At 38.5% G+C, this 27133-nt stretch overlaps 1 protein-coding gene across 15 annotated transcripts in view; it reads right to left on the bottom strand.

Annotated features, from left to right (window-relative positions):
• The window catches only part of adgrb2 (adhesion G protein-coupled receptor B2), a 389817-nt gene that overhangs the window by 201144 nt on the left and 161540 nt on the right, over nt 1-27133 (bottom strand). For 13 of the 15 annotated variants that reach the window (XM_058404654.1, XM_058404659.1, XM_058404647.1 and 10 more), the window contains 2 exons: nt 6436-6516; nt 1319-1504 (listed from right to left, as the gene is read on the bottom strand). In XM_058404654.1, the coding sequence (XP_058260637.1) occupies nt 1319-1504; nt 6436-6516 (267 nt within the window). The remainder of the gene's footprint in view (nt 1-1318; nt 1505-6435; nt 6517-27133) is intronic. The other 2 variants (XM_058404650.1, XM_058404657.1) reach the window with 1 other exon arrangement.

Below are 27133 nucleotides of genomic sequence, written 5' to 3'. Positions count from 1 at the left end.
CTGTCACTGCAGATATATAAATATCTTACACCACCAAGCTCATTTGATCAGATCTAATACATTTTGCCAAGTTCTATGGTCCACTCAGCAGTCCCTCTAGGATTTCATATAGCGATCAAAATAAATAACGGAAAACGATGTTCCATGAACTCCATGATGTTCTGAAATTTTTCAAAATTACCACAGATTTGGGTCAAGATGCATCATGTGACATAATTACAACACACATCTTTAATTCCCAGGTATTGAACATGAGTAATTATATATCTGCCTTCATTGGTAGGAGTTTAAAAGAAGTATTATTGCACAGGATTTTGGTTACAAAATCCCCAGAGGGAAGGACTGATTCATGAGTCAATTGGTCATCTTTAGGGCAGTTAAATGCTGACAAAGAATAGTAAAGTACAGTATTTGTCAAACTACACTTCAATTAGAGCCAATTAAATTAGAAAATCAATTCAATTTAAAAAAAAAAAATCTATGAATTAAGTCTTTATTATTTTAAATGATGATATTGTATATCACTGTTTAAGAAAGACCGAGGTTGCTCAGTTGAAATCTTTGATTCTGGGACGGAGAGCGTGCATCCATCAACAGAGATTTCCTTATATCTCAATATAACCTTATTATATTGAATATTCAGACCCCATATCAACAGCAGTGTCAGTAGCATTCAAAAATGAGTCAGAAAAATATGCGACATCTGGCACGTGTCACTTAGATTCATAGCAGGCACGTCAGTGGACAAGACGGAATTCATTACGCCACATGAACACTGTATTGGAATTTTATTTAGGTTTTAAATGTATATCAAGAAGAACTGCCTGAGCAATACTTTGAGGGGTTTGGGGATTAAAAAACACACACCTCTTTCACACACCTTGCGCACACACCTCTAGACTCTGTTTGAAATGATATCAAAGTAAAAATGTTCCATTAAAGCAAGGGGGGTGAAAATGTAGTCAGACACAATGTGTAGTTGACTGTAGAACTGGCTTCATTTTCTCGGAAATATTTTCAGAATAACAAAGTACATTTATCCTTTTGTTTTCACTGCCTGTCTAATCCACAGCAGCGACTAGTGAATGTATTAGTCGATTAGGCTATATGACCCTTTGTGTGTGTGTGTGTGTGTGTGTGTATGAGAGAGACCAGTGTGTAATGCCAAATTTAAAGAATAATGCAAGGTTTGTGCAGACATTCTCATGCATACGATGCATTGTGGCTACAGATTTAGTGAAAGGCAGCTAACAACTACATTTCTGTGTGTGCTCATGCAGCACAGTGTGTGTGTCTGAATGATAAGGAGGTACACTACCTGCTTGATGCTGGGGCTCACCTGGGCAGGTGGCAGTGTTGTTGCAGAGGCGCGTCTCCCTCAGTGGCCCGCTGCACAGTGTGCCATACGGAGAGGACACACAGGAGCGAGTACGCACCTGCCATCCCTGCCCACATGTCAACGAACACACACTCCACTGAGACCACTCCTCAGCTGCTGGATCACCTGTGACAGAGAGGAAAAATAAGAAAAATAAGAATAGCCTTTGCTGTGCATAACAAGCTTTCAGTACACAGTGATTTAACCGAATTTGGCTGCTATAAATATTTGTCAGCTGGAAGTTGCATTTTCCTACCTTGAAAAAATTATATTTAAATCACATTTGGTATTAATTGAAGGAGCTAAAATGTGGTTAGGTGTCCTTTTTTTGCAATTTGTCTGCATATTCAGATAAATCACCTACTTGTGGACAATCACACGTTCAACAAGAAGTTGCATTATCTGGAGTTTTGTATATTTTCAATAGTTATGCAAGTTATACAGTTTTATGGGTTGTACTAATTCTATGGGAAAATCTCAAACCAGTTATTTATTTAAGACCAAAAAGCAACCAATGCCTGACAATCACCAGGCCACATTATGCTTTTTGCACATCCCGTACCAGATATATTCCCCTTTTTGCTATTATAATAAGCTCAACTTTTCTGGGAAGACTTTCCACTAGATGGTGGAGAGTGTCTGTGGATTCAGATTCATTCATCTTCAAGAGCATTAGTGAGATCAGACAATGATGTTGTAAGACTGAGGAGGTCTGGGGTGCAGTCTGTGTTTTAGTTAATCCCAGAAGTGTTCAGTGGGGTTGATTCAGAGTCAGGGCTCTGTGCAGGACACTAGAGTTCTTCTGCTTTGTCACTGGCAAATCTCTGACACGAGAAATGCTGGAACAGGTTTGAATTTATTCGATCCAGTGAAGGGAATAGCAATGGTTAAGCATACAAAGACATTCGACAGTATATAAATGTGTGCTTCATACTTTGTGGCAATATTTTGGGGAAGGAACATGTATGAGTGTGAAACAAATATCTGGCCACAAAAAAATTATTTTAGCAATTATAATAGCTAAATTGTGCATTAATCATGAGATCACCCAGTTAGCATTCTGTTTCCTAGCTACTAGAGTGACATACACATGCATGCAAAGTCTTATTTAGGAGAGGCCTGCCCTTTCAGACCCCTATAATCAGCTCTCTTCTCACATAGATGATTAAAGAACTGAGATTAAATGGGATAATTTTTGCTTAAGATAATGGTAAATAAATCAAAATGTTACTTCATGACAGTTAAACACACTGACAGCTGAACGCTACTGAGTCTGAATTCACACTAGATAAGAAACTGTTCACACTGAACACAAGGTCTGCACGTTTCTGCATGTTTTATCAAGAAGTCTAAAGCGCAAAGAATAGCAGTGTCAGTGACACATGAGAGATGGTGATAGACCAGTTGCAATTACAAAATACTTAACAGAAATAACGTGTCATGAACTGGTAATCAGATTTTCATCTTAAACCACAGTCAAAGAGGTTCTGGTGCTTATGTATGTATGATACACTATATTGCCAAAAGTATTCGCTCACCCATCCAAATAATCAGAATCAGGTGTTCCAATCACTTCCATGGCCACAGGTGTATAAAATCAAGCACCTAGGCATGCAGACTGTTTTTACAAACATTTGTGAAAGAATGGGTCGCTCTCAGGAGCTCAGTGAATTCCAGCGTGGAACTGTGATAGGATGCCACCTGTGCAACAAATCCAGTCGTGAAATTTCCTCGCTCCTAAATATTCCACAGTCAACTGTCAGCTGTATTATAAGAACGTGGAAGTGTTTGGGAACGACAGCAACTCAGCCACGAAGTGGTAGGCCACGTAAACTGACGGAGCGGGGTCAGCGGATGCTGAGGCGCATAGTGCGAAGAGGTCGCCAACTTTCTGCAGAGTCAATCGCTACAGACCTCCAAACTTCATGTGGCCTTCAGATTAGCTCAAGAACAGTGCGCAGAGAGCTTCATGGAATGGGTTTCCATGGCCGAGCAGCTGCATCCAAGCCATACATCACCAAGTGCAATGCAGAGCGTCGGATGCAGTGGTGTAAAGCACGCCGCCACTGGACTCTAGAGCAGTGGAGACGCGTTCTCTGGAGTGACGAATCACGCTTCTCCATCTGACAATCTGATGGACGAGTCTGGGTTTGGCGGTTGCCAGGAGAACGGTACTTGTCTGACTGCATTGTGCCAAGTGTAAAGTTTGGTGGAGGGGGGATTATGGTGTGGGGTTGTTTTTCAGGAGCTGGGCTTGGCCCCTTAGTTCCAGTGAAAGGAACTCTGAATGCTTCAGCATACCAAGACATCTTGGACAATTCCATGCTCCCAACTTTGTGGGAACAGTTTGGAGCTGGCCCCTTCCTCTTCCAACATGACTGTGCACCAGTGCACAAAGCAAGGATGACAGAGTCTGGTGTGGATGAACTTGACTGGCCTGCACAGAGTCCTGACCTCAACGCGATAGAACACCTTTGGGATGAATTAGAGTGGAGACTGAGAGCCAGGCCTTCTCGTCCAACATCAGTGCCTGACCTCAAAAAAGGCTCTTCTAGAGGAATGGTCAAAAATTCCCATAAACACACTCCTAAACCTTGTGGACAGCCTTCCCAGAAGAGTTGAAGCTGTTATAGCTGCAAAGGGTGGACCGACGTCATATTGAACCCTATGGATTAGGAATGGGATGTCACTTAAGTTCATATGTGAGTCAAGGCAGGTGAGCGAATACTTTTGGCAATATAGTGTATGTTTACTGTAGAATATGTATAACCAATCATTCATTCTGCATAATCATTCATTCTGCATAAGCTCTAATTACACAGTGAAACGGCCTGAAATGCTGAAAATACATGTTTGTTGCCTTTGAGACATTATATATGCCACATCTATAGTATATACACTGACCAGGCACAACATTATGAGCACTGACGGGTGAAGTAAATAACACTGATTATCTCCTCATCATGGCTCCTGTTAGTGGGTTGGATATATTAGGCAGCAAGTGAACATTTTGTCCTCACAGTTGATGTGTTAGAAGCAGGAAAAATGGAGAAGAGTAAGGATTTGAGCGAGTTTGACGAAGGGCCAAATTGTGATGGCTAGGCGACTGGATCAGAGCATCTCCAAAACTGCAGCTCTTGTGGGGTGTTCCCGGTCTGCAGCGGTCAGTATCTATCAAAAGTGGTCCAAGGAAGGCACAGTGGTGAACCAGCGACAGGGTCATGGGCGGTCAAGGCTCATTGATGCATGTGGGGAGCGAAGGCTTGCCTGTGTGATCCGATCTAACAGACGAGCTACTGTTGCTCAAATTGCTAAAAGAGGTTAATGATAGATAGAAAGTTGTCAGAATACACAGTGCGTGATGAGTCAGGGCTGATTTTGCAGCAAAAGGGGGACCAAGACAATATTAAGTCATAATGTTATGCCTGGTCGGTGTAACTTCATGTAATGTAGCACCACTCTGTACAAGCATGGTGAGAAGAAAAGCATCAGAGAATGAACATGACATCCATGCTTGATGGGTTCCAACTGCAGAAGATCAAATCAGGTGTCACTGCTGTCAGCTGGAACACTGGGTCAGGCTGAAAGAAACCGGATGGCCGAATTTTGGAAAAACTCAGTTCAATGTATTTTATCTGTATAGTGCTTTTAACAATAGACATTGTCTCAAAGCAGCTTTATAGAAGTATAGAAACATAGAATAAAAATTATAAAAGGAATTTAACATTTATCTCTAACATTTATCCCTAATGAGCAAGTCTGAGGTATAGGTGGCAGAGAAAAACTACCCGAGATGATATGAGGAAGAAACCTTGACAGGAACCCGGCTCAGAAGGAAACCCATCCCCATTGATGTAAATGTAAATAATGTCCTTTCTTCAACAGTTAATCACAGATCTTAATTTCCTCTGTGACGTGCAGATTGTGGGGTCAGAATTTGGAATGAAGAGAATGAATTCATGGGCTCAACTTAGCTTGTGGTGTTATGGTGGACACACTGGATCCATATTACCAATTGAGCATCATTTTGAATGTCACAGCCCAACAGATACAAATGGTAGTGGGGATGAAAATTCCTTTATGGCCACAATTTCCCCATCTAATCTAATCTAATCTAATCTAATCTAATCTAATCTACCATGTCACAAAGCACAAGTAATCTCAGACTTTTTCCATAAGTTCTTTGCTCTTCAGTGGCCTCTATAATCACCAGATCTAAATCCTGGAAAACATCTTTGGGATGCTGAAGAAGACCAGAAGATTAGTGTTGTAGACATGAACGTGGAGCTGACAAACCTCCATCAATAATGTGATACAATCATGTTAACATGGACCAGAATGTCAAATGAATGTTTCCAGAAACCTTGTGGAACCCATGCCATGATGGATCGAGGCTGTTCAGACAGTAAAATGAGGCACTATCCAGTGTTAGCATGTTGTTTTATAATAGTGTCAGTTGAGCATATATGCTGTTTTCTCTGAATTGCTTCTTCCCATTAAGGTCATCAAACCCACACAATTTTCAAAGATTCACAAGTTGCATATGCATCAAACTCTACACACAAGCCCAAGTGCCAGACTTCTGTGTTCTGTTGATTAGGTTAGAGGGGAGAAAGAACACCAATGTTAATTGGACTCGGCAGCTCTGAGAGGGGCCATATGCCCTGGGCCAATACTTTCTTTGCTTGTGTTTGGTTGCCTCACTTTGTTTTGCCTCTCACTGTGCCTGGAGTAACTATATACAGCTTCCTTGGAGGTGGCATTGGGACACAGCCACACCAGCAGGATAAGGCGTGCCAGCAGGCAATGATCTCCAGACTCTTCGATGTCATTTCCAAAATGTCCTTGCGTCGAGGCAACATCACAGAGTGACTGGCCAAATTGAATTAATTGCACGTCTTATAATCACATTACATGTTCATTTGCATGTGGGTGAGTCAGATTCTCATCTTCCCTCAGAGCTAAAGCGGGTAGAGTGAGACTAGGATGTGAAAGTCGGTTATCCATCAAGATTTTTTCATAGAGTTTATAGAAAGAGAAAGCAAAGTAAAGCTTACCTGTTTGGGCTTGGAACACTCCCGGCTGGTCTGCTGATCTTGGCCTCTGGGTCTTGACCTTCTGTTCATCATCGTCAAAGTCTGAAAATAACAAACAGTCACAAATATTAATATCTGACAAATTGAATTATCTATCATTATGCTTACTTGCTGTTTGTAATATAGGTTGTCCTGAGCATTTGTCCATTGCTTGTATCTCAGGGTCTTTTGATGTATAGGGTCTATGTAGTTTACTAAACTACATAGTAAAGTGATATGTGGTTTTGGACAAATATCATTATCTATTCCTGATTCCTCTTTTTTTACATTACAATTAATTTAATATTACATGCTAAAGAGGCTCAAATCTACTAGCATCTCTAACTTTGTTACGCACAAACTATTCAATTAACTTCGCTAACACTAGCTAGCTGTCTAAAATTACTAGAATTTGTTATTAGAATGAAGAACAAAATGATTAATAATCATAAGCTCTCTATCTAAACATGTTTAAACACCGAAACAAATCCACAATATGGATAAACTGGATGACTATCATTCCTACCAAATGATAGAAGACATAAAAGCCTTAGTTTTTCATTTAAATTAACTTGAAATCAATTGCCCCTTCATAGTATTACATGGCATTTTTCATTCCTGTTGCTCTTGTCTGGTTTGACTGTGGCTCTTGTATCTAGGCAATCTGGAGTCATACATCTTTTATGCCATATTTTGTCACGTGATGATGTTTGACATGTCTCTGCTGGTGTATGATAGATGTCTGCTAATTTCCCACCGATTCTGACCCGACATCCCTGACACAGTGCTGACTGTAAACTACTATTATAGAAGTGTCACAGCGGCTCGGGAACATCTTAATATAAAATCTCTTTCTCTTCTGACTCAATAATCATTAAAATTAATATCAGATCCAGAATTCTATCATTTTTTATAGATGTATTCTTAAATAAACAACTAAGAAAAATTCGGTAACTAGAAAAAGATACAGCTATAGTATATGATTGCTGTCTGATGGACTGAGAAATTCATTTAGAAATGCTTTAGTTCAGTGTTTGTCCAGTTGACCAGGATAGCTATCTGCACTGACTCTAACAGACCTTAATTGAATTCCCCAATTAATCATAATTGTTCACTGAAGGCCTTTAAGTTGATAAAAAGGTTCATGCGAAACACTACTGGTTCTCTGCTATGGCACATGCAATTAATTAAAGATACCGCGAACTGTATGTGGCTATTATTAGCTCATTCTAAAGATGACTTTAAGTGGATAATAATTGTCTCCATAGCTCACACTGTCAGTATATTAGAAGGCTAATGCATAGAAAATGTGCTTGCATGTGCAACTTTTCTCTATGGACAAAATAATGCAGGAATCATTTTAAATAAATAATGTACATCAAAAACAAACAGACTTGATGTGTGACATAATTCGGAAAGGGCTGCACATGACAAAGCTTCCTAGAGCTCCTTCCTAATTATACTCACACAATGAAACAGAGGATTTCCTGGCAAAGAAGAGGGATTTAATGAGATGACAAAAAAAAGGACATGAAGGAACCTCCGAGGCACTTTGTAAATTACCATTCAGAACGTGAATTCAGAAGTTAACGGCTGTTTCGAAAAAAATACACAATTCACCAACGTCCCTGATAAGGACTTAAAAAATATATTCTTTATTCAATAGGATTTGTATTACAGAAAGCTGAAGCTAAAACTTTTCAGTAAAGACACAGATCCACATCTGTTGGTCCATAATTGTCATAAATTGAGTACACCCCTCACATTTTATTATATCTTTTCACGTGACGACACTGAAGAAATGACACTCTGCTACAATGTAAAGTAGTGAGTGTACAGCCTGTATAACAAATGTAAATTTGCTGTCCCCTCAAAATAACTCAACACACAGCCATTAATGTCTAAACCGTTGGCAACAAAAGTGACTACACCCCTAAGCGGAAATGTCCAAATTGGGCCAAATTAGCCATTTACCCTCCCCGTTGTCATGTGACTTGTTTGTGTTACAAAGTCTCGCGTGAATGGGGAGCAGGTGTGTTAAATTTGGTGTTATCTCTCTCACACTCTCTCATACTGGTCACTGGAAGTTCAACATGGCACCTCTCTGAGAGAAGAAGAACTCTCTGAGGATCTGAAAAAAAAATTGTTGCTCTAAATAAAGATGGCCTAGGCTATAAGAAGATTGCTAAGACCCTGAAACTGAGCTGCAGCATGGTGAGCAAGACCATACAGTGGTTTTACAGGACAGGTTCCACTCAGAACAGGCCTCGCCATGGTCCACCGAAGAAGTTGAGTGCACGTGCTCAGCGTCATATCCGGAGGTCGTCTTTGGGTATGAGTGCTGCCAGCATTGCTGCAGAGGTTGAAGGGGTGGGGGGTCAGCCTGTCAGTGCTCAGACCATACGCCACACACTGCATCAAATTGGTCTGCATGGCTGTCGTCCCAGAAGGAAGCCTCTACTAAAGATGATGCACAAGAAAGCCCGCATACAGTTTGCTGAAGACAAGCAGACTAAGGACATGGATTACTGGAACCATGTCCTGTGGTCCGATGAGACCAAGATAAACTTATTTGGTTCAGGTGGTGTCAAGCGTGTGTGGCGGCAACCAGGTGAGGAGTACAAAGACAAGTGTGCCTTGCCTACAGTCAAGCATGGTGGTGGGAGTGTCATGGACTGGGCCTGCATGAGTGCTGCCGGCACTGGGGAGCTACAGTTCACTGAGGGAACCATGAATGCCAACATGTACTGTGACAACCTGAAGCAGAGCACTTCGAAGACTGGGCCGCAGGGCAGTATTCCAACATGATACCGACCTCAAACACACCTCTAAGACGACCACTGCCTTGGTGATGGACTGGCCAAGCATGTCTCCAGACCTAAACCCTATTGAGCATCTGTGGGGCATCCTCAAACGGAAGGTGGGGGAGCGCAAGGTCTCTAACATCCACCAGCTCTGTGATGTCATCATGGAGGAGTGGAAGAGGACTCCAGTGGCAACCTGTGAAGCTCTGGTGAACTCCATGCCCAAGAGGGTTAAGGCAGTGCTGGAAAATGATGGTGGCCACACAAAATATTGACACTTTGGGCCCAATTTGGACATTTCCACTTAGGGGTGTACTCACTTTTGTTGCCAACGGTTTAGACATTAATGGCTGTGTGCTGAGTTATTTTGAGGGGACAGCAAATTTACACTGTTATACAGGCTGTACACTCACTACTTTACATTGTAACAGAGTGTCATTTCTTCAGTGTTGTCACATGAAAAGATATAAATATAAAATATTTACAAAAATGTGAGGGGTGTACTCAGTTTTGTGAGATACTGTGTGTATATATATATATATATATACTAAAAAAAAGTTCTAAAAAATATGTGTTCAAGGTTTCCTGGCAGACGTAGAGCTTTTGTCTTTTGCTCATCATCTAGGATCAAGTAAATAAACAAACAAACAAATAAATAAACGAACAAACAAACAAGCAAACCCTCTCTCCGATTCCACACTCCACTGTAAATAAACTGCCCCAATGACCTCCATGAGACCATTTACACAACTCTGCATAAAAATTACAGAAACAGTCTCATTTTATTAAACTTGTAAAACCACTGGCACATTTCCTCTTTTTTCCCTCAGACTCATTAGACTTTAAGCAAACACGCTGAGACTGCATTTGGCATAACCATCATTGCAAAAATCGCTTGGTTATAGATCAAATACTAATTGACCTCTTTCACGCATCAACTACACAAACGCAAACTGAGCAGTTAGTGCATTTGAAGAAGGACCTTCAGTGAAAATGCCACAACATGAACACCCTAATGGATAATAACAGAAGCAAAACTAGCTCACTCCAATGCTCAGTTTTCTAACTAGCAAGGAAAAAAAAATACATTTCCAACTCCAAAATCAAAGAGAAATATACAAGAAACTGGAGAAAAAGACCAAAACGCTAAAAGCAATACATTCAGTGAAGTAACTGGGGACAATAAAGCTATTATTAAATATTTCACACTGTTTGTTTATTACTGTGTTATATACTGGGTTATAACAATTTAGAGAACAAGAGAAAATAAATCTTAATCCCTTGCCATATATTTCATTTCACAAAATTGTATGCCTCTACATGTCACATGTGAGTACTATTATTATAAATAATAAGCTTATTCTTTTATTATATCCATGATAACCTAAAATAAATATTATATTAGTAAATATAATAGTTAAATATACTATTATACATATTAAAACTATTATTATTGACACAGTGAAGCATGGTGATGGTAGCATCACATTCACACTTACCCTTGATTTCCTGTTGTTTAGCCCTCATTCCTTGGTCACTAACTTTTAGCCCACACCATCGTCTCTGGAAGTTATAACTGTGCTATAGTCATTAATTTTTTTTAAAGAAGAGATTAAATAGTGCACTGAGGTATGTCGACGTTTGAGATATCCCCCCCCCTCATTAACAGGCGATGAACTTTCTCCTGGACCTGTTTTGATGAACTCCTTTGTTCTTATCATACTATTTGTTCAAGTACTGTATGTCCTCTAAAAACCTGTCGGCTCTGGAGACTCAATACAATTAGGAACATGACTTATGATGGTAAATTCTGCTGACTCAACAGAGGTGAATATAATAACTTTTATAGTTTTGTTCATTGCTAAATGAAATAGGTTCCTGACATATAATGTCAATTAAGTCCATTCAGTTCTAGTTTGGAACACAAAGTGAGGTGAATACTTATGCGAGAAACTGGATATAGGCACAATTAACTTAATATGGACAGTTTAGGTCAAAGTCCACATTAAAAGTGCTTGTATTTAAATTGCGCCAATTACCGGCACTTAGTCCACCTCATTCTGAATGTGGCCGCAGAGGATTTCTCAGGATTGGTTAAATTAATATAATTGACTATAAATACTGAACTTTTAGGACTGCTAACACATTAGTTCTCCTTTTTTACAGACATTTGTACAGAAAGGCCAAGCACTAGTTGACCTCATAAATAACAGTGGTGGATTTTTCACACTTTTCTTTGTTTCACATCAACATAGCAAGTATGACCACTTAGCTATTTATTTTTTTGCCATGCTTCGTAAATTAATTTATTCAGAAAATGAGATTTAGACTGGAGAATGTGGTCTCTGGTGAGCTTTATTATCTTGAAAAAAATGAATATATTTAACTATTTAGAGATATAGCTAGCTGTTAGATACTGTAAGACCAATTACTATAACAGGAAAACTGTTGGTTTTAGTACACAGTTTAGAACAGTTTATAAGTATGCAATTTGAGACACAGCACTAGTTTGTTTATTTGATTATGGACACAAGTGTCACATGGAGCTATACTGCCACAACTATTTATGTTACATGTGCCAGCCATCTGTAGAAATGTAGAAACCAGCCTTATCACATACACAACACAGACAACAGTGGAACCTTTTTGTTTGTGGGCTTTTACTGCCCATTTTTTTTTACTTTCACGATGAAGGCTGTAGTACAGTTAGGGTTGTATCAGGGTTGTATCAAGACAATGGGTTAAAGTGGAAAATTTGGTCAATACCATGTTAAACTGTTTGTTCTCTGATTGTCTTGCTCTGTGGCAAAGCTGAAAATAATTAAGAAGCAATCTATCCTTCCTCCTAAAAAAAAAAAAATCTATCCTTCCATTTAAATTGCTTTAATTACTCGTAATGAAAACGCACTCATCCAAGTCAACCAACAGCTTCACACTAAATGCTATTTATTTATTTATTTATTTATTTATTTATTTATTCATGTAAAAAAACAAGAAACAGAGCTGGATTGAATTTGGTTTGCTTGAAGATTTAGCTAAAACTGATATCCAATATCGGCTTGTGTCGCTAACATCAGAACCGAAATGTTTGACATGTACATGGAAATGAATTTGTTACAGTATTAGTACATTCTCCACTCAAAACCTTCCTTACTTAGAACAGGTTTATGCATGCACTGACCATATAGGCACAAAAGTCTTTACAGAACTTTCCTGGGTTTGTATATCAACTACTGGCCTCGTTCCCTCGTCATTTAATTATTAATACACAAACTGAAGAAATGCCGAGTTTGCAAAAATGACTCCTGTGAGCTTTCAGGAAATCGAAACGTTCAGATTACAATAGACGAAAGTGAACTCTGCAGTAATCTCTACTTTGCAGTGTACTAAAAAAAAAAAAAACCCAAAGAAACATATGGGGAAAAATAGCGAAAGAGAAAAGAGAGAAAATTGAATTACATTTAGTAAGTAATTATTTATTGACAATAATTTTTTACATTTCTCTGCAATTCATTTTTGGACACTCCATTTGTTAGGAGATTACGCTAGCATCAGGGTGCCTGCCTCTGTGCTTGCAGATAAAGCTCTTGGAAAAAAAATAAATTAATAAAATAAAGTCACCATGAAATGGCTTGAGAGCCATGATGTGATTCTGCATGTTTATGTATATTCCTTTTGAAAGAGGAAGTCAGAGTGACGGCACCTTGAGGTGCTTGACTGATTTGCGCAGCAGCCTGAGAGATACTCGGCGGCCCCACTGAAGCTCAACGAACTTGACAAAAGCTGAGCAAACTAGCTAAATATAAAGAACAGCGACGAGTTTAAACACTTTATCTGTGGAGGATTATTCACCGCTGCCTTCACCCACACCTGTCAACTTTAATGAGGGTGAAATCCTAGACGACAAGATGCTGTGTGCTTTTACAGTTATGCTGTACATGTTTGAGACAAGGCTAACCGTCAGAGGTGCCAGTGGTGATGGTGAGCTGCGGGGTTATCAGTAGGAGGCATCTGAAAATAGATTTACATAATTAGGATTTTTTTTCCTAGACATTTAATACTGTTCCAGTTACAGGTTCTGAAATACCAATTTAGATTTCAGAGGAACTCTACAAGTATTAATTAAAGAAAACGGATACATGTATAAATACTGTATTATTGAAAGAGAATTAGAGACACATATCACTCCATTTCTTTCCTTTGTCATCTCAGCTTCACACTCGAGGAGTAAAACCCTGATATGGGCTTCTGTGCATGTTGTGCTATATGGGATGCTTTTCTTCTCAGCATGGTTGTACAACGTGATTATTTGAGTTATCATAAGCTGTCTATCGGACTATTCTCCACTGATCTCTCAACAAGAAGTCAGATTTTTTTCACTTGGATCTTCACACCATTCTTTGGAAGTTCTAGAGACTGTTATGTGTCAAATACCCCCAAATAAGACGATTCTAAAATAAACACCACTATGATAACGCACACACACTGACACTCGTAAGCAAGCCAAGGTCAAAGTCACTGAGATCTCATTTTTTTCTCATTCTGATCTTTGATGTGAACATAAACTGATGCTCTTGGTGTGTACAGTATCTGCATGATCGTAATGCATCGAACAGCAACAGGATTGTCTTACTGAATGACTACATGAATGAGCAGGGGTACAGGGGCTCCATATACACTATATTGCCAAAAGTATTCGCTCACCCATCCAAATAATCAGAATCAGGTGTTCCAATCACTTCCATGGCCACAGGTGTATAAAATCAAGCACCTAGGCATGCAGACTGTTTTTACAAACATTTGTGAAAGAATGGGTCGCTCTCAGGAGCTCAGTGAATTCCAGCGTGGAACTGTGATAGGATGCCACCTGTGCAACAAATCCAGTCGTGAAATTTCCTCGCTCCTAAATATTCCACAGTCAACTGTCAGCTGTATTATAAGAACGTGGAAGTGTTTGGGAACGACAGCAACTCAGCCACGAAGTGGTAGGCCACGTAAACTGACGGAGCGGGGTCAGCGGATGCTGAGGCGCATAGTGCGAAGAGGTCGCCAACTTTCTGCAGAGTCAATCGCTACAGACCTCCAAACTTCATGTGGCCTTCAGATTAGCTCAAGAACAGTGCGCAGAGAGCTTCATGGAATGGGTTTCCATGGCCGAGCAGCTGCATCCAAGCCATACATCACCAAGTGCAATGCAAAGCGTCGGATGCAGTGGATTGCCAGGAGAACGGTACTTGTCTGACTGCATTGTGCCAAGTGTAAAGTTTGGTGGAGGGGGGATTATGGTGTGGGGTTTTTCAGGAGCTGAATATTTAGTTCCAGTGAAAGGAACTCTTAATGCTTCAGCATACCAAGACATTTTGGACAATTCCATGCTCCCAACTTTGTGGGAACAGTTTGGAGCTGGCCCCTTCCTCTTCCAACATGACTGTGCACCAGTGCACAAAGCAAGGTCCATAAAGACATGGATGACAGAGTCTGGTGTGGATGAACTTGACTGGCCTGCACAGAGTCCTGACCTCAACCCGATAGAACACCTTTGGGATGAATTAGAGCGGAGACTGAGAGCCAGGCCTTCTCGTCCAACATCAGTGTGTGACCTCACAAATGTGCTTCTGGAAGAATGGTCAAAAATTCCCATGAACACACTCCTAAACCTTGTGGACAGCCTTCCCAGAAGAGTTGAAGCTGTTATAGCTGCAAAGGGTGGACCAACGTCATATTGAACCTTATGGATTAGGAATGGGATGTCACTTAAGTTCATATGCGAGTCAAGGCAGGTGAGCGAATACTTTTGGCAATATAGTGTAAGTTCCATGTATTGAAAAGCTTTCATGTTTGGTGCTATTTAAATGATTTACAGCACCATGTATCGATCATCTGCATGCTGTACAAATGTATGATGAATCTCTAAAAGCCGAGCCAGGCTAGTTAAAATGCCTCTGCTTCAAGCGATCCAGTAACAAGCTATCAAACTGTAAACACGAAATGAGCTGCAGATTGTCACTCCTCTGAATCAAAATCTTGCAACAGAGCACTGAACTCAGTGGCTTTTCCACAATTGGTGGTGATAAAAAAAAAACAATGGTGAGCAAAAAGGCATTTTAGAAGGCACAACATGCCGAACCAAGAGGGTTCCAGACTTCCAGTGTCTAGTTTTGGAGTAGAGAGAGACCAATCAAAATAAAATAAAATAAAATAAAATAAAATAAAATAAACTAAAATAAAATAAAATAAAATAAAATAAAATAAAATAAAATAAAATAAAATAAAATAAAATAAAATAAAATAAAAGTGATTTTTCTTTCTTTTGTTTTTCTTTTGTTCTTTTTTTGCTCTTTCGTTTTAAAGTAATAAATAAATAAATAAATAAATAAATAAATAGATGAGTGAGTGAGTGAGTGAGTGAGTGAGTGAGTGAGTGAATGAACTGTGTATTTGTGTATTCATCAAAGGGGCTGACAGACAGCAATCCCAGGTTTTTATTTTGTATAAACAAACATATTTTCAATTGCCAATATGTTCATGTGTTTTTGTGTACACATGCGTTTGTGTGTTTCCACAGCTGACGCTTTAACCAGTAATTGAAAGGCTTCATTGTCGTCTACCCCACCACCACTTCCCCAATGCACACACACTCTCTCTCTCTCTCTCTCTCTCACACACACACACAAACTCCCAGTTTGTTGTCTTGTGCTTGAAATGAATTAAAGCTGTTAGCGCAAATTGAAGCCCTTTAATTGCTCTAGCCTTAGGGGTGTCTTTATTATTCGCTGATGCTCAAGTGGGCCGCTTCTTCTGAGCGCTCGCTCATCCATCCTACACAATCAATACACACTCTCAGTCTTAAGGACAATGGCTTTCCTTGTTCATTACTGACTAACAGCTGTATAGGACAATGTTATACTCTGAAGGGCCACAGCATTGTGCAGTAATAGCAGGCTGGGTGTAAGCTTCACCCCATGAGTATCAGTTGTAATGGACAGCAAGGTCGGGACATTTCAGTGTTAGATGGTCATTTCGGTCTGAAATATGGATCCAGCCAATCTATCTATCAATCTGAATCAAACCCCCAAGCCCAGAATATATATTCCACCAACCATCTGTTCAACAGGAAGTTACATCATCTACATTTCCTGAAGATTCCAGGAAGAAGAAAACTTTTCTCATTCATTTTTCTTCATGCTCAATAACATTATGAAAGTAATATTGAAATTATTATTATTATTATTATTATTATTATTATTATTATTATTATGTCCTCATGCTATTAGTATGGATATTATTTGACGACATTTGACAGATTCAATGCTTTAAAAACATTTTAAAATCCTTTTTTAAGAGCAGGATGCAGCGTTGATTAGCAAAGAATGCTTGTAAAGATTTTTTTTTTTAAATATGATTGCTTAAAAAATAAAATTGCTTAAAATAATAGTTAAATCCATGGTTTCTTAGATTCATTAAAAAAAAATCCTCAGAATAAATAAATAATATTCATTTTTGTATAATTATATAAAAAAGGGGCTAATTATCTATTGTGAAGGCTTGTTTCAAAGTCTAATAATAATATCTATGATTATTGGTATTATAATAATAATAATATCTGTGATTATAATTATAATAATGACTTAAATAACTGTCCCCTATTTAATGGAAAAATAATTAAACACAAAAGGTGTGATCTGTGACTCGCTATCTCCTTAACCATAAAAGTCATTCTGCTCACGTCTGACATGTTGACAGTGAGCAGTAAAGGTGAGTCACATATCTGACACTTATCTAAAGACACATTTCATCCTTTATGAGGTACTTATGCTGCTGTAAATAATACACACACACACACACACACACACATGCACACAGAGAGATAAATACACACACTTTGTTCATCTTCTGCTGTTCGACCATAAAACAAGCATGATGTAGTCGTACAGCACCTGGATTTAAATTTGACATGACAAACAGCAGCATCAGCAAATAAACGGAAGGAGAGGGATAAATCAGTGGGGAGAGAATGTTCCACAGCTTTACTTCCTGTTAGAATGATGCAGAGCTTCACATGTGAATAAAGTACTGGATGACTCACTTCCTCATGAACACTGGGCCTAGAACTAGATGTAACAAATGTACAGGTTTACTGTAGCTTTCTTTCTTTCTTTCTTTCTTTCTTTCTTTCTTTCTTTCTTTCTTTCTTTCTTTCTTTCTTTCTTTCTTTCTTTCTCCATTTCCCTCTCCTTTTCTTTTATTTCCTGTTTTTCCTTTCTTTCTTCCTTCCTTGCTTGCATGCTTTCCTTCTTTATTGTTTTTTGTTTTCCACCAGGGAAGGTGTTCGTTCTTTTGATTGCTTTTCATTTTTATTTCCTTCTTACAGTTCCCTCTCCTTTTCTTTTATTTCCTGTCCGTCCGTCCGTCCGTCCTTCCTTCCTGTCCCTGCCTCTCTCTCCCTCCCTTCCTTTCTTTTGTCTTTCTGTCTGTCTTTCTTTCTTGCTTGCATGCTTTCCTTCTTTCTTGTTGTTTGTTTTCCACCAGGGAAGGTGTTTGCTCTTTTGAGTGCTTTTCATTTTTATTTCCTTCTTACAGTTCCCTCTCCTTTTCTTTTATTTCCTGTTCTTTCTTTCTTTCTTTCTTTCTTTCTTTCCTTCCTTCCTTCCTTCCTTCCTTCCCTCCTTCCTTCCTTCCTTCCTGTCCCTGCCTCTCTCTCTCTCTCTCTCTCTCCCTCCCTTCCTTTCTTTTGTCTTTCAGGGAAGGTGTTCGTTCTTTTGATTGCTTTTCATTTTTATTTCCTTCTTACATTTCCCTCTCCTTTTCTTTCTTTCTTTCTTTCTTTCTTTCTTTCTTTCTTTCTTTCTTTCTTTCTTTCTTTCTTTTATTCTTCATTCCTTCCTTCCTTTCTGTCTGTCTTTCTTTCTTGCTTGCATGCTTTCCTTCTTTCTTGTTTTTTGTTTTCCACCAGGGAAGGTGTTCGTTCTTTTGATTGCTTTTCCTGTTTTTCGTTTCTTTCTTTCTTTCTTTCTTTCTTTCTTTCTTTCTTTCTTTCTTTCTTTCTTTCTTTCTTGCTTTCATTTTTATTTCATTCTTACATTTCCCTCACCTTTTCTTTTATTTCCTGTTTTTCGTTACCTTCCGTCCTCCCTCCCTCCCTCCCTCCAGATACCCTTAACTCCACCAGTTCATGGTGCCTGTGATACACTGGCATACCATCCAGAACGTATTCCCACCTTACACCCAGTTTTTCTGAGATAGATTCTAGAGCACCGCTGCCTCTGACTGGTATAAAACACAGAATGCAGGAATGGTTATGATGAGGTCTTGAGCTTTAGAAGTTCTGTCTGTCCATCAATCATTCCTTCCAGCGCAGAGGAATACAATGTGTTCATGTTAAAATTATGACACTGGACTATATGGGTCAAACTATTAATTCTACCCTGCCCAGGTCCAGAAATACTGCTCTTTCAGCAGTTTACTGCACAAACACACCTGCATTTATTACTTTATGTACCTTTCACACAGTCAACCCTGTGAACATTATGTTATCAAGCTAGAAAGAGAGAGAGAGAGAGAGAAAGAGAGGTGATAGAGCAGAGTGGTGTAAAAACTGCTTTCAGCTGGACAAAGATTGGCGTGAAGAAAGAGGATTTAGAGCTTTGCTAGTCTGAGCCAAAGTCGCTCTTTGTTGAACAAGGGCAGGATAGATTTTGAGAATGAGAGAGGGGTAGCGAGAGGAAGAAATGGAGAAAGAGGGGGAGAGGGAGATAAAATGACAGCAAAAAGAGAAAGTAAAAGAAATAGAGACAGGCAAAATGCATCTTTTCTCCAGGTGTGTGTGTGTGTGTGTGTACTCTGAGGGCTTAATCTATGATATCCGTGTATTTGGCTTACACGCAAGTGATGCAATAAGCGGTCATTGCATTGTGTGTGTGTGTGTGTGTGTGTGTATTTAAAACAAAATGCATATTTCATAAGCTCTCTACTACTAAAGCTCATTACCACAAGCTATTATCGAAAGAAAGAAAGAAAGACGAATAAATAAATAAATCATTTAGTCCATGCCATTATTTAAGCTGATTTTTATTGCATTATTATTAATTTACTGTATTTATTCGTTCCCATGTTACACTGCACACAAATGCATTCTGTTTTTGGTCGAGTTCGAGTCTGAGAATGAGGAAGTCAATATCAAATAGAGGGTCTGATATTTATTTTAATATTTAGGGCAGAGTCAGGGAAAAACAATCGAAAGCGCATTAGCTTTCTCTAAAAAGAATTCGAATTTTGTAAACAGTCCAGCAAACGCTGATAGAAAAAAGGGGGAAAAAATGTTAGTAATGTTTTATTTAAAAAAAAAACCCAAAAAAAAACATAATAATTGGATAAAATATAGGAAAAAATAAAAAAAAATATATGGGTATTTTATTAAACCTCTTTTATTTGCATAAACCTCTTTTATTTATTTTATTTTATTTATTTTATTAAACCTCTATTATTAAACCTATTTATCCATGTTGATATTTATTGAGAAATATTCAGATCAGAATATTAAGGCAGGGTTTAGAAATGTACAGTGTGAAATATCAGGATTATAATTACCCAGGATTAATATTAATGAAATCAATAAATTTCTGTCTCCTCAAAACTGGTGTTTCCAGCAACTAATTCAATTCCATTTTAACTGTATTGAATTATTATTAATGGACATTACTACAAAGCAGCTTTATATGCATATAAAAACTCAGAATATATGCTACAAAAATTTCTATTTAAATGTATGTTTATCTCTAATAAGCAAGCCAGAGGCAATAGTGACGGGAAGAATCTCCCTGAAACGATGAGGAAGGTTTCGTGTGACCCGTAAAACCCTAAGCAGAGATTCACCCGAATAAACTGTGTATGTGTTGTGCCACACATAATTAATTCTCGACCTTTTGTTGTTGACCTTTCCTGTGCCCAATAAAGCAGCTGTTAGCAGAAGACATGTAATAAGTGTAAAATTATTATACATTATAGGTAGGTATTGATCTTATGTTTATTTTTATATTATATTTACATGCCGGTCATGTGAAAGTGCAAACTGCTCCTGGCGTACAGTACAGGGTTAGTGACCGCTTTTAACAGTGGATATTGACTCCATTCTTTTTTTTTTCTTAGCTGCTAGCACATGCAGAAAAAGCAAAGGCCTTGTCGTGTTTTTCTCATGCTCCACGCATGCTTTGACTCTCCCTATAAAGTGACAAAGGAGCGATAAAACACCCAGCGAGGGTCATCCTCGCATTGCCAGGAGGCTCGGAAAATGGAGCAAGTGATTTTCAGAGGTTTGAATGAAACAGCGAGGGTGAGAAGTAACCTTGCGCAAAGAGACGTTTACGGTAATCAATGCAGAAAAGCGCGCTCATGTGCTCAGGGTGCTACGAGCAGGAGAAAAACATCATACCCTTTCTGAATGGAAGAATCCCTACACCATTTTCAGCACCTTGTAATTCACAGCGATTGCTTTTCAGCACAGATGTACAGAGAAATGGAAGGATCTAATGCTGGTTTGCTTAGAATTGCTATTAAAATGTACAGCGTCTACTGTATGTATGAATGTGGATTAGCATAATGCATCTTCTTCACTTCTCCTTGCATGAAAGGGGCTGCGTTGTTTACTAGTGAGCAAAAAAAAAAAAAAAAGCTCATACTAAATCATTTTGTACTTTCAGCATGATCGATGTTCATACTGTACCAGTTCCCTAATGCTTTTAACAAGTCACTCTAGTCACACGATTTATAGGCAACGTACCCAGTGAAGAGGGCAAATTCTTTTGACGCCATGTTGTTTTCTTTTCAAAGCTATTTTGAGAAATGAGAAAGACGGAACGAGAGAGTGAGAGAGAGAGAGAGATGTGTGTTTGGGGTTTGCAATCAATACTGACTGCTCCCACTGGACTCGACAGTACATCAGAAATAATACACCAGGCTGAAATCATCACAAAGGGGGCACTTTTGATTACTTTTTCTTAGATGTTTTTCTTCTTTCTCTCCCTCTCTCTCTTTTTTCTTTTTTTACCCACTCACTATCCTAGCCTGGAGCAACTTACATAGTTATTAATGTGGCGGCTTACTTTTATCCTCATTACCCTTCTCTTTTATGCTCTTTTGTGTTGCCCTCTTCAATACCATTAAATCGTTCTAATCCAGAACACCCTGCACCCGAGCTCAGAGTGCTGACTGATGTTTCGCAATAGCAGCTAATAAAATAATAATTGCTAAGGAGGTGATGTACAATTTGCTAAAACAGACTTAGTTTATTTGAACGGTCCATTATAAACAGTGTACAAACCATCTATAGATGCTCATGACTCATGAACAAATTTCCACAAAACTTCTGGATGTCATATTCGGTCTGTCTGTCTGTCTGTCTGTCTGTCTGTCTGTCTCTCATTCAATAACACATCCGAAATGAAATGAATCTGAAATTTGTTAAAGGACAAGAAACAAGTCTAACAATTACCTAGTAAATGTCAAGAGATTAAAAGAAACAATGCGCAAACAGAAGAGAGATGGCATGGGATTGTACGTAACCTGAACCATCAAAAGGAAAGAAAAAGGGAAAAGAACAATTTATTATAAGGTACACAAGTACTTATTTAGAGACATATTCCGGTTCAGTAAGGATCTAAGTATTCATTAGCAGTATTCAGACCTCACAAGTAGCTAAAGCCCTAAGTGCTATTCATATAACTGTGTGGGATTCTGACCTCTGACTTTAGACCACTTGTCACGCCTACATTCCGGGCACGCATGATGATTTTGTGACCTTGATTTAATACCTTGGGCCGTCTTTAAGATTATCAAAAAGCAGTATAATAGCATCTGCTGGATCAAATGCTATTCTACAATCTGCTGAATAATGATGGTGGAAGCCATATCAATTTATTACTCTTGTTTACACATTTTGTTCTAAAGTTGTTGTTTTTTTTATTTTTATTTGTATTTAAATGCTATTGTCTTCTTCAGTCCACATTCAGTCTATCCCTGACTTTTTTAGGCTGAAAGGTATTCTTAAAGATGGCTAAAGCTAAAGAAAAGCCTTAGCTGTGTCCCAGCCTTAGCTGTGATACACCTATATACTCTAGCATCTAGCGTAAGTGCACGTCTTATTGGAATTTTCACTGGAAAACACATTACTCCCACTATTTATACTACAAAATGGCACAGAATAGTGCATCAGCATGCGATATGGGACGGGCCTCTGGTCTCGTACAAAATCTGGCGAGCTCAAAGGTATAAATTACACACAGGTAATGTATGTAATCTAAATGCAGGATGCAAGGAATTGCGAATACTGACTTCTAACCTTCTCTATAATAAATATTGATGCAACTTTTAGACTTAATTTGCTAACTCTGAATATGGCCCATAATGTATTAATACTTAACTAATGCTTTCATAATGATGAATTAACCCACACACTAATCCTTGGCACATCAGGATATAATGAAGCATGCTATACATTTCATTAACTCCCGATTTGTTAAGCATCAGAGCATGTATTAATTCACCATAATCAAAGCATTCCTTCGGTATTAATATATGGAATATGTATAAAATAAATTTAAAAAAGCTATAAAGCTTGATGATATATTTCTTTCTTTTTTCCTGGTTTGAGTGTCAGCTTTGGAATATTTGAGTGAAGCATCTCTTATGAAAGCCCTGACAATCAGTGGCTTATAGACTGAGTTTCTATATAAAAATGGACATCAGAGAAGTTTTAGTTTTCGGGTTTGTAATTGGTTAGGAGATCAAATGCCACATCAGCTTGCCACATGCCACAACCTGTGTGCGATGGTGAAAGTTACAGGTTAGTGCAACCATCATGAAACAGTATATTGAGTTATAGGACCTTAGTCCTTGCAGGATTTAGTGAACACAAAATCAAGCAAACTCCACTAAATTTGGTGGAGCTTGAAATCTTTTAAAATTACACCAGATTTTCTGCAGATTTGAGCCAAGACACATTCAGCGAAAGTGACGTCATCACAACACACATTCAGGTTCACTGCAAAGCCTTCTTCTATTCACGTGCGTCAAACACGAGTACAGCTATCATAGAAAGTAATTACATACAATATGTTTCTCCACTGGTAGGGGTGGAGAAACGAAGAATCCTGGGCTTGCAATTTGATCAATTTAAGTAGTTTTCTGGGAAGAAAAGTACAAAAAAAACTGAAATAAAGCACTGCAAAACCAAGCAACCGAACAAACTGGAGACAAAAAACTGAAGGGATCGACTACCACATCTTTTACACCAACCTGTTGCAAAGCTTGAATTAAAACTCTATTATAGCCTAGTTTGAAGTTTATGAACTGCTAAAAAAAACTGTGAACAAGTAATTAAATTAAAATTTTAAAGTTTTTAAGTTAACATGGTGTAGCTCGGAGTAGGTACGTTTGGCTTAAAAATGGCTGTAGCTTACACAAATGTGTGTGAGGATGTGGCTACAGTCAAGAAAACTTTGAAACTGTTAAACAGTATTCCTCTGAAGTACCCTGGTGGGGTTGTTGCCATGGTTTCAAAGGCATCTTCAAACCTAATTGAAGCTAGGTTTAAAACTTCCTGGATCCACTAGATTACAGCCATAAGAGTTTATTCCTGAACTTTCATATGTTACATACATAGATATAATGCATACAGACATTATTATTATTATTATTATTATTATTATTATTATTATTATTATTATTATTATTATTATTATTATTCAAGTCAAATAAGACCCATATGAAGTCAATAATTGAACTGTGATTTCTACAATAATAATAATAATAATAATAATAATAATAATAATAATAATAATAATAATAACAATAACAATAACAATAATAAGTAACACATTATCTTTCTTTATTTTCTGTCAAGTTCATGACAATTAATACATGAACAATAACAGCAAATAAAGGAAAAGAAAAACAATAATGAATAAAAGAAACACAGGCTGAATAAATACCAATTTAATGTGCTATAACATGCCTTTGTTTTGCACTTGTGTCATGTTTTATCATTCTGAACATCACCTAGTAGTATCTCTCTCTCTCTGTTGCCATTTCATTTCATTGAATTTCCACATTTGATTCTGATGAGTATTCCAGCTCAATATGATTGATTTAAATATACCCCAGATATACCCCAGGCCTTAATCATTCATTCATTCATTCAACACATTTATCTTGTACAGTATATCCTATGTAGTGTACTGCAGCTTATATCCAGGCACAGAAAACAGAGATAAAAGTACACATCTATATATTTACATATTCACTTGAATAAGATTAAAAACTAATCCCCATTAAAACTTCTTGTACATTTTTTTTTCTAAATCCACTTCAGCTCAAAAACATTACAAAAACCTCTGGAATGCAACTAAAAACCGAAGAGCTAACAGAGACATGCCAGTACCAATTCTTTCTCTTCTTGATCCTCAGTGATGCTAGCCTAACAGCCAGGATCAGTTTAATAGCTAACGGCAAGCTGAGTTTTTGATCACGTGTAAGTTTTCATACTGTGATCCTTGTAGCATGAGAGAATATTGTCTATATGCAGTTACATATTTCAGTAGCTTTCAATAAATCATGATGGTTGGACAGCATCCAGTACTTTCAACAGCCTTTTTTTTTGTATAGATGAGAAAGAAAAAAAAAAAAGAAAACAGTTGGAGCCATTTGATGATACCAGCTCTACGTTCAGGCTATTACGAGCTCAGGCATTAGTACAATCATTTTTGTTCAAGTGCATTTTCCACTCAGAAATGTCAAACACAAATTGCTGAGGCATGCAGAGAAGCCAGGTCGGTGCCGTAAAACATCTCGGCGCTGGCATACCGTGAGATGCCACTCTCAACTACAAGTAATACGCCTCCTTGAAACGAGGATGCAGGAAATTCACCAATCAAAGAGGATGGAGAAGAACATTAGCAACTTGATTAAGCAAGTGTCTGCATCTGGGAGCAGACTGCGATGAGCAGGACCAGCTGGTGAAAATGTGCTAGCATGGTTAAGCCTTCCCTCTGTTGGAATGGGAAAAAAAATCACATAAAAATAAGGCAGCATTTTTTATCATTGAGATTATATTAAATCGCTGTTACGCTTGATAGATTTTGTGTGCATTGCGGATAACTTAATGAATTGCGTTTCTCTGAAGCAAGCCGTAACTCATCATCAGTAGTGGTTGTGAAGGTGTATGTAAAAGTTTAATAAACATAAGCAAGGTGCATTATTTTGGAGAAACTGGTGGTCAACAGACTAAGCAAATATCGTTGAATAAAAGCTCTGCAGGGAGATGACAGCCCTGTACATTTTGTGTAGGACGAAGCTAGGTACTGGCAAATGCAGCTTTTACATCCACCACGCCTGCCCAGGAGCACTTTTTAATAACAAACCTGGCTAAGTACACCCAAAAATGTCTGACCTTGGGCCAATTTTGTCAAGGCAGATTTGGTGGCTAAAAATCTGTCAGCTCTGGTGGCTCAATGTTGAGCCAAGACACAAAATTATATTGGGCTACATTCGGCTCCAAATGTTGACCCAACAGAACTGACCTTGAGCCCAGTGTTTGTCAGTGTTGGCCCAGCAAAATTGTGTCCATCGGGCCAACTTTGGACCAGTATTGTATAGACTAAAATAAATGTGTAGTCAGTGTCAGTTTGCTACCTGGGTGCTATTCAGAAGAGACTCAGCATTATTAATGTACACTATCAGTCACAAATAGTGCTGCCTCTCTGTTCTTTCAGTGTGTGCGTTCATAGGTGTATATATAATAGTTTTTTTGCCTAATATGAGTCACCAAGTGGTCACACATTACAGGGGTTGGAGGTTTGATTCCCACCTCCAACCTGTGTGTGTTTGTATGTTCTCCCCATGTTTTCCGCTTTCCTCCCCCAGTCCAGCGACGCATTGTAGGCAGACTGGCATCTCTAAATTGTCCACAGTGTGTGAATGAGTATGTGAGTGTGTACCTTTGTGCCCCGTAATGTTTTGACACCCCGAACAAATGGCTTTAAAGCAATCAGAAATGAATACAATGACATGATATCTGATAAGATCCTTCATGGGAAGACTCCAAAATAGACCCTTAGATGTTAGATGGACAGGGTATGTATATTTGGAGAGATATTAAAGGAAATTAAATTGGCAGAGTGCATGCTGGATGTTATATTGGCTGGGTATGTGTTAGATAGCCAGGGCTTATGTTAAACAGAAAGAATGAATGTTACTGAGACAGACGAGCAGAAGCTATATTAAATTGAAGATGGACATGGTATATATTAGATGGCAAGAGTGTACGCTAGATGAGCCAGATGCATGCTAGACAGAGTTAATGCTAGATTGGCAGATTATATGTTAGCTGGACAGTGAGGTGTTTGACAGCTAGATTGACATTAGATGGATTTTTTCGTATGCTACATAGGTGGAGTGCATGTTAGAAGGGTAGAGTGTATTTTAAAGCTGCTAAAAGCCCCAGCCTTTCAGTTCACGCCGGCTTCGGGGTTATTTTGTTGCAGCAGTCTTTTGTGTGTTATTGGCAGGAACAAACCACTGAGGCAAGCAGCGAAACCCTCATCTGCCATTAAAAAAATGCCAGCAGGGACGTACTGAGAGATGCCACCCTTGACTGACAACATAGCGTGCCTCCTTGACGTTAAGCTGCAGAAAATGTGCCAATCGAAAGAAAATAAAGGAAAAGTTTTGGTCTTGATTAAGCGAGTGCCTCCAGCTGGGAGAAGAGAGAGATGAGTCAGAGACAGCAAGCAAGATTATAAGGATTTGAGCAAAAGAAACATGAAGTTAATTAAGAAGTGAAGTCATTACATTGCCAAGCAGGTTTGACACCCAAAGATTTATAC

Source organism: Hemibagrus wyckioides, linkage group LG12 (genome assembly GCF_019097595.1).
Source record: "Hemibagrus wyckioides isolate EC202008001 linkage group LG12, SWU_Hwy_1.0, whole genome shotgun sequence".
NCBI lineage: Eukaryota > Metazoa > Chordata > Actinopteri > Siluriformes > Bagridae > Hemibagrus > Hemibagrus wyckioides.
The sequence above is the reverse complement of the archived record's forward strand: the minus strand, read 5'-3'. Positions and strand labels throughout refer to the sequence as shown.